Genomic DNA, 12,236 nt, shown 5'->3' with positions numbered 1-12,236 from the left:
ATCTGTCAACGAGGCTGTTTCTTCTTACAACAATACTCTATCCTCTGCCTTAGACACTCTTGCACCTTTGATGACCCGCCCTGTAAGGCGTACAAAACCCCAACCTTGGCTGACTTCTAATATCCGCTACCTACGTTCCTGTACCCGCTCCGCCAAACGCCTCTGGCGGAAATCTCGGGCCCTTGCTGATTTCTTACACTTTAAGTTCATGCTGACCTCCTTCCAATCTGATCTTTCACGTGCCAAACAGGATTATTATATCCAACTGACCAACTCTCTTGGTTCTAATCCTCGACTTCTCTTCACCACATTGAACTCTCTCCTCAAGGTGCCCCCTTCCCCAACTCCCCCTTCATTATCTCCTCAGACCCTTGCTGAATTCTTTCACAACAAGGTTGAAAAGATAAACCTTGCTTTCTCTACCTCACCACCTCTCCCTCCACTAGTCCGTTCCCCTCTCTCTCCTTCCCCTCATTCCCTTTCCTCCTTTCCTGAAGTTACTATTGAGGAAACTACACTTCTCCTTTCTTCCTCAAAATATACCACCTGTTCCTCTGATCCCATTCCCACCCACCTTCTTATTGCCATCTCTCCTGCTCTTTTTCCTTTTATCTGTCACATTCTCAACCTCTCACTTTCCACTGCGACTGTCCCTGCTGCCTTTAAACATGCTGTGGTCACACCTCTCCTTAAGAAGCCTTCACTCGACCCTACTTGTCCCTCTAATTACCGACCCATCTCCCTCCTTCCTTTTCTCTCCAAATTACTTGAGCGTGCTGTTCACCGCCGCTGCCTTGATTTTCTCTCCTCACATGCTATTCTTGACCCACTACAATCTGGTTTTCGCCCTCTCCACTCAACCGAAACTGCGCTTACTAAAGTCTCCAATGACCTATTACTGGCTAAATCCAGAGGTCAATATTCCATCCTCATTCTTCTTGATCTTTCCGCTGCTTTTGACACTGTCGATCACAACATACTTCTCATACCCTGTCCTCACTTGGATTCCAGGGCTCTGTCCTTTCCTGGTTCTCTTCCTACCTCTCCCTCCGCACCTTTAGTGTTCACTCTGGTGGATCCTCTTCTACTTCTATCCCTCTGCCTGTCGGCGTACCTCAGGGTTCTGTTCTTGGTCCCCTCCTCTTTTCTATCTACACTTCTTCCCTTGGTTCATTAATCTCATCCCATGGCTTTTCCTACCATCTCTATGCTGATGACTCCCAAATCTACCTTTCTACCCCTGATATCTCACCTTGCATCCAAACCAAAGTTTCAGCGTGTTTGTCTGACATTGCTGTCTGGATGTCTCAACGCCACCTGAAATTAAATATGACCAAAACCAAGCTTCTCATTCCCCCCCCCCAACCCACCTCCCCCGCTTCCCCCCCCCCCCCCCCCCCCCCCCCCGTTTTCTATTTCTGTTGATGGCTCTCTCATTCTCCCTGTCTCCTCAGCTCGAAACCTTGGGGTCATCTTTGACTCTTCTCTCTCCTTCTCTGCTCATATCCAGCAGATTGCCAAGACCTGTCGTTTCTTTCTTTACAACATCCGTAAAATCCGCCCCTTTCTTTCCGAGCACTCTACCAAAACCCTCATCCACACCCTTGTCACCTCTCGTTTAGACTACTGCAATCTGCTTTTTGCTGGCCTCCCACTTAGTCACCTCTCCCCTCTCCAGTCGGTTCAAAACTCTGCTGCCCATCTCATCTTCCGCCAGGGTCGCTTTACTCATACTACCCCTCTCCTCAAGACCCTTCACTGGCTCCCTATCCGTTTTCGCATCCTGTTCAAACTTCTACTACTAACCTATAAATGTACTCATTCTGCTGCTCCCCAGTATCTCTCCACACTCGTCCTTCCCTACACCCCTTCCCGTGCACTCCGCTCCATGGATAAATCCTTCTTATCTGTTCCCTTCTCCACTACTGCCAACTCCAGACTTCGCGCCTTCTGTCTCGCTGCACCCTACGCCTGGAATAAACTTCCTGAGCCCCTACGTCTTGCCCCATCCTTGGCCACCTTTAAATCTAGACTGAAAGCCCACCTCTTTAACATTGCTTTTGACTCATAACCACTTGTAACCACTCGCCTCCACCTACCCTCCTCTCTTCCTTCCCGTTCACATTAATTGATTTGATTTGCTTACTTTATTTATTTTTTGTCTATTAGATTGTAAGCTCTTTGAGCAGGGACTGTCTTTCTTCTATGTTTGTGCAGCGCTGCGTATGCCTTGTAGCTCTATAGAAATGCTAAATAGTAGTAGTAGTAGTAGTAGTAGCTTCCCAGATTCTATATAGCACGACAAGTTGCGTATGCAAATAGTCATGTTCTGTATTTGTGTGTGCAACTTAATGAACAAGCCAATCAGTGCTAATTGCCAATTAACAAGTAATTATTGACATTGGCAATAATTAGAATTTATGTTCAGAACTAAGCGTATTCTATAATATGATGCGCATAAATTCTAAGTTGCATAGTTGAAAAGGGAGTGGCCATGGGTGTGGAATGGGTGAGTCTTTTCTAAAATCTGTAGGCGTTGTTATAGTTTACACCTGGTCCATGCCTTATTTAGGCGTCTGGATTTAAACCAAGTTTTACTTGGCGTAATTGCCCATGACTAAATTTAGTCGCCCGGAAGGGCGCTCAACGTATCCTATAAACCATGTGGAAATTTAGGCTTATTCCTTAAAGTAAGCCTAAATTAAGGCGTACTTACCCCTATGTTCATCCTTTGTCAGTCAGCCTTTCTAGCACTGATCATTTTTTTTTCGTTGTCGTATATCAGTTTGTGGTTATCCATATTTTATGTTGATAGTCTGTTGCTGTGTTAATGACTAGATTAAGGAGAGAGGGTACAAAGGAATTTTTCTCAGGGTCCATTCTTTCCTGGGACACTGAAGGCTTTTGGTTTATCACCCCAAAACGTGTCTTAGAGCCACCTTCTAATTTAACTTCTTTCCTGACTTTATTAGTTGCCCTCGTCCATGCACTTTAAAGCGGTGGCGCTCCTTTACATATTGTAATTGGTTTCAGTATATTTCAGTCCTGGACCTCATCACGTATACTGGACCCTAGAAGTATGTGGCATTTGGATACAGTGTTCAGTTGGTAGAGCTTTCATCTTTGATATGTCCTGGAGTTTCTTTTAACTGGATTCTTGCTTTTTTGGGGGGTGGGGGGGGGGGGGAAGAGCTCTATTGCTTCTCTGAAGTTCTTTTTTCATGGTGATGTTTGTTAATTTTTGTGTTTTTTTTATGTTACTGCCAATAGACATGCAGGTCATTTTTTGAATTTAGGATGTGTTAAGTGCTTTTGTGTCTGGGGTGGTATAATTAAGAAAAATGCTGTTGGTTTCAATGATCTATGGGCTCTGGAGCTAATTGTAGGGCATGACAGAACAGGGAAGTTTTATTACTGATGTTTACTGAATTATGTTGAACTAGATTGCATCAGCAAATTTCAGTTACTAGAGACAGTCCCTGGTTGTCTTTTGCTGCGTTTCTATTACCTGTTCATCTGTTTTATTTCAGAACATAAAAATTGTCATACCGGGTCAGTCCATGGGGGTCCGTCTAGCTCGGTATCCTGTTTCCAACACTGGCCAATCCAGGCCACACGTACCTGACACGGTCTATCCTTCTTATCACCAGAAATAAGATAGCCTTGAATATAAGAAGAATGGGTTTGCTGCTGTTGTCTTAGAACAAGGATGTGGGGAAACTACTACTATTACTACTACTTAACATTTCTAGAGCGCTACTAGGGTTACGCAGCGCTGTGCAATTTAACAAAGAGAGACAAAGAGTCCCTGCTCAAAGAGCTTACAATCTAATAGACAAGTGAACGGTCGGTCCGATAGGGGCAGTCAAATTGGGGCAGTCTGGATTCACTGAACGGTAAGGGTTAGGTGCCGAACACAGCATTGAAGAGGTGGGCTTTAAGCAAAGACTTGAAGATGGGTAGAGAGGGGGCTTGGCGTAAGGGCTCAGGAAGGTTGTTCCAAGCATAGGGTGAGGCGAGGCAGAATGAGCGGAGCCTGGAGTTGGCGATGTTGGAGAAGGGTACTGAGAGGAGGGATTTATCCTGTGAACGGAGGTTACGGGCGGGAACGTAAGGGGAGATGAGGGTAGAAAGATAGTGAGGGGCAGCAGACTGAGTGCATTTGTAGGTAAGAAGGAGAAGCTTGAATTGAATGCGGTATCTGATCCGGAAGCCAGTGAAGTGACCTGAGGAGAGGGGTGATATGAGTATATCGGTTCTGGCGGAATATGAGACGTGCAGCAGAGTTAGGTGATAGTTGATAGAGAACAGAGGTTTTATGACTAAGGGGCTTGACGGAGTGAGTGGAGATGTTTTCTAAATTACTACAAGTTCTATAAAGTAGTCAAGATATGTCATTGGGAAAAGGTGACTAACGTAGCAGATCCAGAATCTTGGCAATGGCTGATGGGCCCATAGGCATTCTGCAAAAGTAATGTGTTTACACTTCTGTAGCATTTTTTATTTTTTTTCACATAAAAGGATGGGGTATTACAAATTGTTTGCTCTAACAGAATTCATTAAAACCCTATGTTTTGTTTCTGGTGACTTTAGTCACCTTTTTCCCGGAGATGGTCACATATATCCAAATAAATACATTTGAAAGAAAACAAAATCAATATGTTTAGGTCTTGCTTTCTTCTCTCTTCCCCTTTCTTCATGATTTGTTAATCTGTTGTGTCCACTTTCTTCTTGGCCCCTTTTAGCCCCTCCACTAATAGGAACTAACCATGCTGTGCAGAAGCGAATGGAGGAACGTCTTTAACCAGTTGACCGTTTTTTAGTTTTGTGCTAAGCTTGAAAAGAAACAAAAAGTGATTTCTGTTGATAGACTGCTTTGCAGATTTGAGCAGAATGACTTTAGTTGCTGGCTACTGAAGCCCATGCAATAGAGGTACATTTGGATTTTTCAGAAGTAGCTCAAGGTGAGTTATATTCAGGTACAACAGGGATATTTTCTGTCCCTGGAGGGTTCACAATCTGTTTGTACCTGAGGCAATGGAGAGTTAAGTGACTTGCCCAAGATCACAAGGAGCAACAGTTGGGTTTGAATTGGGATTCCCTAGGTGTCAGCCTGGTGCTCTAATCACTGGATAATCAGGGAGGCGAGAAGAGCAACAAGTCTCTGACCTGTGATTGGAAGGTTTTGAATGGGAGCCTGATGACTAGGAGTATTAAGGGCCACATCACAGTGCTGAAGTAGGGAGACAGGTACATTTAATAGCATGAGGTGGTGTAACCCTTTTATAACTGAGCCAGGACAGACCCTCAAAGATTTTCTGATAGATTTTTGTTCTTTAAAGTATGAGAACACTTCCTTCCTTCTCTGCCTGTGTCCCGCCCTCGCTGACGTTACGTCACAGGAGGGCAGGGCCACAGGCAGAGAAGGAAGGGCCCACGGCAGCTCAGCTGGTGTGCCTTGCTGCTGTGATGAGGCTGTCCTAGCTGGGGTAGCCCACTAGAGGGCACTAGTAGGAGAATAGGTGGAGGTCGCTAGGACCGGGGAGAGCCCAGGGATGTCCTCAGGTGTAGAAGGTTATGGGCAGGGTCCTATGTAGCTAATTAACCACTTTATACCCCACCTGAGTTGTGAAAGGAAGAAAAGTGAGCTGGCAGCAGAAGAAGAGAGATCCCCCTGAAAGATACTGGCTAACCTTATGGACTTGTGGTGGACTGGGTGTCCAAAGGAGACAAGCAGGCTGAAAATCCTGGGGTAAGAAGGCCCTAAAGCATTAGAGTTGGACTGTGTGTCCCCAGTACTGGTAAAGAACTGTGTGTTCAAAGGAGGGACTGTGTGTCCCAAGAACTGAGAGAAGCAGGCTGCAAAGCCTGGGGTTGGGAGTCCCCAAAGTATTGAAGCTAGTACTGAGCCCATGTATCTGTGTGGAGCGGCTCAGTGTGAAGACCTATGAAAGCATAAAGTATTAAGCTAGAAGAAGTGCGCCCAGGGGCTGGAATAGTTGCCTGAGAAATCTGCAGTTGGTGAGACCTGTTTAATTTGCTTAGGGGGAACCAGGTCACCCTGAGCGAGAAGGGGGATATCACACTGCGTTCGGCAAATGGATGTGTAAGTTCAGAAGCGAAGAGAGGGCCCGGGCCGGGTGGAGTGGTGGCAGCGGCGACTCCGAGGGGGGGGGAGGGGAGCGGTGGCGAACTCGCGGGGGGGGGGGGGGGGAGGAAAACCCCAATACCAGCCCGTTTTTACGGGCTCAACGGCTAGTTTATTTATATTTTTATCATATTCATGAGATACTGTTTATTCAGTTGTCAATTCTACAATGTGGGCATTTCACTTCTTTGTATGTTCTGCCTTTTTAATGTATTGATATTTTTATATATTTTTACATTTTCATTTACAGTTTCATTAATTTTTATCCTCTCTTTTATTATACTTGCAGTTTTTTTAATTATTTACTCTTAATGTTTGTATTGTTTTATACTTATTTATTGATGTTCATTTGTCTAAGCCCCTGACAGGTGTTTCTAGCCGAAAAACAGACCGTATCGGGTCTGATTAATAAAATACAGTTGAGATGCTCCATATCTTGAAGGCTCCTTGTGCTTCTTTTGGCTGTTTGCTTTTGCAGCTTTAGATTCCCTCTCTTCTGTGCTTTGTAGGTCAATATTTTACCTGCGCATTGGCCAGATTAAATGCTGTCCATATATTCAGCGCCACTATAGATAATGGTGCTCAACGTGTACACTCAGGGGTTATTCTATGAAGAAGGCACCAACATTTACATGCAACTTATGCGTGTCCATGTTTAGAATTCTAGTATATACTCACTTCTGTATATTGATATGGGCATATATGCAAGAACCCTGCCCAAGCGCTATTCAGTAAATATTTAACATTTTTATTTGCACATATTTTACATAGTGTGTATCTGATAGGTGGGCAGAGGCTGGGTAGAGCACGGGTGGGACTGAAATATACACACTTATCTTATAGAATACTGTAAAATATGTGTATATTTCGAGCTAGTGACCGCACCCATGCACATGTGCCAGTTATATTAGTCCTTTCCTATTGCCTTCCACATGCCCGTCTAAATGAATAACTTTCATTCAGTAGCAGCTGTGAATAGCATCACTGTCTGGACAATTTGTTTTCCCACCCTCACCCCACTAAATGGTGCTTAAAAATCGGCTCCACACTATTCTATAATGGGAACGCCAAGATGAGCGCTCATTATAGAGTAGCATTGAGTGCCAGTTTGGGCACCAGGATTACACCTGCAGAATCCAGGTGTCCTTCCTAGCACCCAGTTTGGTAACCAGGAATTTGAGCACACTAGCAAACCCCTTATACATAGTAACATAGTAGATGACGGCAGAAAAGGACCTGCACTGTCCATCCAGTCTGCCCAAGATAAACTCATATGTGCTACTTTTTGTGTGTACCTTACCTTGATTTGTACCTGTCCTTTTCAGGGCACAGACCGTATAAGTCTGCCCAGCACTATCCCCGCCTCCCAACCATCAACCCCGCCTCCCACCACCGGTTCTGGCACAGACCGTATAAGTCTGCCCAGCACTATCCCTGCCTCCCAACCACCAGTCCCGCCTCCCACCACCAGCTCTGGCACAGACCGTATAAGTCTGCCCAGCATCATCCCTGCCACCTGCTCTGCCACCCAATCTCGGCTAAGCTCCTTAGGATCCATTCCTTTTGAACAGGATTCCTTTATGTTTATCCCACGCATGTTTGAATTCCGTTACCGTTTTCATTTCCACCACCTCCCGCGGGAGGGCATTCCAAGCATCCACTACTCTCTCTGTGAAAAAATACATCCTGACATTTTTCTTGAGTCTGCCCCCCTTCAATCTCATTTCATGTCCTCTCGTTCTACCGCCTTCGCATCTCCGGAAAAGGTTCGTTTGCGGATTAATACCTTTCAAATATTTGAACGTCTGTATCATATCACCCCTGTTTCTCCTTTCCTCCAGGGTATACATGTTCAGGTCCGCAAAGTCTCTCCTCGTACGTCTTGTAACGCAAATCCCATACCATTCTCGTAGCTTTTCTTTGCACCGCTTCAATTCTTTTTACATTCTTAGCAAGATACGGCCTCCAAAACTGAACACAATACTCTAGGTGGGGCCTCACCAACGATTTATACAGGGACATCAACACCCCCTTTCTTCTGCTGGTCACACCTCTCTCTATACAGCCTAACAACCTTCTAGCTACGGCCACTGCCTTGTCACACTGTTTCGTCGCCTTCAAATCCTCAGATACTATCACCCCAAGATCCTTCTCCCCGTCCGTACTTATCAGACTCTCCCCGCCTAACACATACGTCTCCCGTGGATTTCTATTCCCTGAGTGCATCACTTTGCATTTCTTCGCATTGAATTTTAATTGCCAAACCTTAGACCATTCTTCTAGCTTCCATAGGTCCTTTTTCATGTTTTCCACTTCCTCAGGGGTGTCCACTCTGTTACAGATCTTAGTATCATCCGCAAATAGGCAAACTTTACCTTCTAACCCTTCGGCAATGTCACTCACAAATATATTGAACAGAATTGGCCCCAGCACCGATCCTTGAGGCACTCCACTACTCACCTTTTCCTCCGAGCGAATTCCATTCACCACCACCCTCTGGCATCTGTCCGTCAACCAGTTCCTAATCCAGTTCACCACTTCGGGTCCTATCTTCAGCCCCTCCAGTTTATTTAAGAGCCTCCTGTGGGGAACCGTGTCAAAAGCTTTGCTGAAATCTAAGTAGATTACGTCCATAGCTCGTCCCTGATTCAATTCTCCTGTCACCCAATCAAAGAATTCAATGAGATTCGTTTGGCACGATTTCCCTTTGGTAAAACCATGTTGTCTCGGATCTTGCAACTTATTGGCTTCCAGGAAATTCACTATCCTTTCCTTCAGCATCGCTTCCATTACTTTTCCAATAACCGAAGTGAGGCTTACCGGCCTGTAGTTTCCAGCTTCTTCCCTATCACCACTTTTGTGAAGAGGGACCATATCCGCCGTTTATCTACACTCTTATCACCTCTCACTTAAACCCACTACAACTTGCTTCTCACAGGTCTCCCACTAAGCCATCTCTCTCCCCTTCAATCTGTTCAAAATTCTGCTGCACGACTTATATTCCACCAGTGTCTCTACGCTCATATTAGTCTCTCCTCAAGTCCATTTCTGCATACAGTTCAAACTCCTCTTATTGACTTACAAGTGCATTCACTCTGTAATTCCTCAGTACCTCTCCACTCTTATCTCTCCCTACACTCCTCCCTGGGAACTCCGCTTATCAGGTAAATCTCTAATATCTGTACCCTTCTCTTCCACTGCCAACTCATTTTGCTGCACCATATGCCTGGAATAGACTTCCTGAGTCAGTATGTCAAGCGCCAGCTCTGGCCATCGACAAATCTAGGCTAAAAGCCCACCTTTATGAGGCAGCTCTTAACTCCTAACCCCTATTCACTTGCTCAATACCCATGTCTGTTTTATCATTCTCACCTTAAGTAATTCCCTTCTCCCTTATTTGCCCTGTTTGTCTGGTCTGATTATATTGTAAGCTCTGTTGAGCAGGGACTGTCTCTTCGTGTTCAAGTGTACAGCACTGCGTACATCTAGTAGCACTATAGAAATTTATTTTCAAAAATGTATAGCACATTTTAAATCAAAGCGGGTAACAGTAAAAACATACACAATATAAAAATGAGTAGTAGTAGTAGTGATATTCTGTGACACTGTGTGCAAATTTTAGGAACACCACTGACCTGCCCGTGCACATCCTATAGCCACCCCCCTTTTTGGGGTTTGCACTATGGGATTTGGGCGCACATTGTTAAAGAATATCGAGCAGCAAGATGTGTGCACAGATTCAAATTGGTGGCAATTAGCACCCAATTATTGGCACTAATTGGCTCATTACATCTTGCATCGGCACCCAATTTTGGGCGCCATATATAGAATCCAGGGGATCATTTCAGTTCATTTAACGATTTAAACAGCCCACTATTATCCATATATTTTATCTATATGTTGACTGGCAACTAGCAAAAATGATTTTCTTTGACTCTGAGCCCCAACTGTTGTGATAGGATCAGTCAGAAACTGTGTGAGGCCCCTGTTAGACCATGTTCATAAGTCTTCAGCGCTTTGAGGTGACAATATTCAAAGGAACAATTTGAGTGTCCAAGTTCTTAAAGCAATGTATGTGTGAGGAATTCTCATCACTAAGGTTGAATCTCACCTTCCTTTCTTTTCAGTTTTACTCTGGGCACCGATCTCCTCACATTCCCTATAGGTTATTGCACCTGGTCTGGACGCATGCACGGCATTTAGCAGGGTACGAGCAGCAGGATGCGCATGAGTTCCTCATCGCTGCATTAGATGTGTTACACAGACACTGCAAAGGTAAGGCATGTGCTAACCCTTACACACTCCCTCAGCCTCATAGGCCTCTCTCTGATGTTACTTTGGATTTGGGGTTGATTTTAAGATCTATTACTCACATTTTCCAAATCCATGTTTAGATGAGTTATTTCCCTGCCTATATTGGCTTATCTGAGGCAGCGAAGGGTGAAGCGTTTTAGCCAAGGCTCAAAAAAACGGTCTCCGTGTGAGAAGTAGGTTTTGAATCCTGGTTTCCCTGGTTCTCGGTCCACCTTTTTAACCACGAAACTACTTCTCAACTCCACTTTTCCATTTTGGGGCAGTCACACAGTTTAATGCATATGCAGATATAGTCCGTTTACCACTTGCAAGTTCTAAAATCTGGAGCTTTCTTTACCATTGATCCCATACAGTCTAAAAGATACTTTATTTACTTATGTTGTGCTGTCTCACACTGTGCACATTAATGGCACAGTTCATCACTCTGCACCTTAACTTTTAATTTGAATGCAATAATTCCAGCATGAAATGAGACTAATGCAGCTATAAGCGCACTGTGGCAGACAGAGTGGCTGGTTTGTACACTGTGGTATGGGTATTTGTAATGACAATGATTTTATGCAAATGACGTTTAACGTTTAAGGCAGCTTCCCACTTTTGTGTCCTGAGTTTTAATAAATTGTATACCTCATTATGCCATGCTTTTTTTATGTGTAACATCTGATTAAAGAAAAAGAGATTTTATATTAACCGATTGTTAATAAGAGTCTTGAGGAACTGAGTGTCTAAGAAATCCCCTTTTACTGCAACAATCCAAGTAGCATGTACCACTGGAAGAAATGGAGAGGGAATGGACTGAAAAACTGTTGTCTACAAGTGTGCCTGGTTCTACAATTTAAGACGTGCTAGACCCCATGATCGATCCCTGGATCAGGAATTAGCAAACAGGATTTTCTTTCACTTGCAGAAGTGGCTCTATTTCCGGTAATCATAAACGAGAAGGTACCAGTTTTCTTCAGGAGCGGATTATAAGACAATCAAGCAACAGATGTTCAAAGGGGGAAATGATCTCCTCTGTGCATATCTTTCAGTAGTCCCTAGTAGCTAAGACTTCAGGGAGATTCAGGCAGGAGATAAGTGATCCTTAATTACCGTAATAGCTGAGAAAGATGATCTGTGTCTTACTGGAAATGTCCAATACAGAACCCACCAAGCTGGGAGCCTTGTTTGAGGAAATGTCTTGATTTGACAGTTGTTCATCAAGTCTATTATCTACAATCTGTCAAATCTATTGATAACGCTACTCACCTTTGCGGCCCCTCTGCTTATCCCAAAAACCTTTGCTAATCATCCTAGCCCAGTGAAAATGTTTCCGATCTGAGGAAGAAGGGCAACCTTCGAAAGCTAATCAAGAAATGTATTAAGTTATGTCCAATAAAAAAGGTATCATCTTATTTTCTTTTCCATGTTTTAATTTGTTTGATTTCTATTGATAGACTTGATTCCACTAAGAACTTGTGCTTTCAAATACTAGCCCCCTACCCTTTGGAAGACCCTGCTGCTATAGGTTTGTAAATTGTGTCTTGAAACCAGGAGGATGGCTAAAGCATCTGGATGTGTTTCAGTTTAGTCCTCTATAACTCTCTAATCCTCCCCCTTCCAGTGCAGAGATGCTGGTAGAACACAGCTCATGAGACGGCTGTGTTTAGTCACAGGAAAGAGGGATGGGCTTGGGGGAAAGTTCCTATGCAGTGCAAGTGCTGTGAGGGAGATTGAGCTCTGTAATAGACCTTGACGAGAGCCAGAGAAGCTATTGAGTATCTTGGGGTGGGGG

The 12,236-nt window shown here is 44.3% G+C and overlaps 1 protein-coding gene across 2 annotated transcripts in view; it reads left to right on the top strand.

Moving 5' to 3' along the window:
- LOC115476385 (ubiquitin carboxyl-terminal hydrolase 22-A) overlaps window positions 1-12,236 on the top strand; it is a 169,172-nt gene that overhangs the window by 136,170 nt on the left and 20,766 nt on the right. For both annotated transcript variants that reach the window (XM_030212746.1, XM_030212745.1), the window contains one exon: window positions 10,276-10,423. In XM_030212746.1, the coding sequence (XP_030068606.1) occupies window positions 10,276-10,423 (148 nt within the window). The remainder of the gene's footprint in view (window positions 1-10,275; window positions 10,424-12,236) is intronic.

Source organism: Microcaecilia unicolor, chromosome 8 (genome assembly GCF_901765095.1).
Source record: "Microcaecilia unicolor chromosome 8, aMicUni1.1, whole genome shotgun sequence".
Classification (NCBI taxonomy): Eukaryota; Metazoa; Chordata; class Amphibia; order Gymnophiona; family Siphonopidae; genus Microcaecilia; species Microcaecilia unicolor.
Note: the sequence above shows the minus strand (reverse complement) of the source record. Positions and strands in the feature narration are given on the sequence as shown.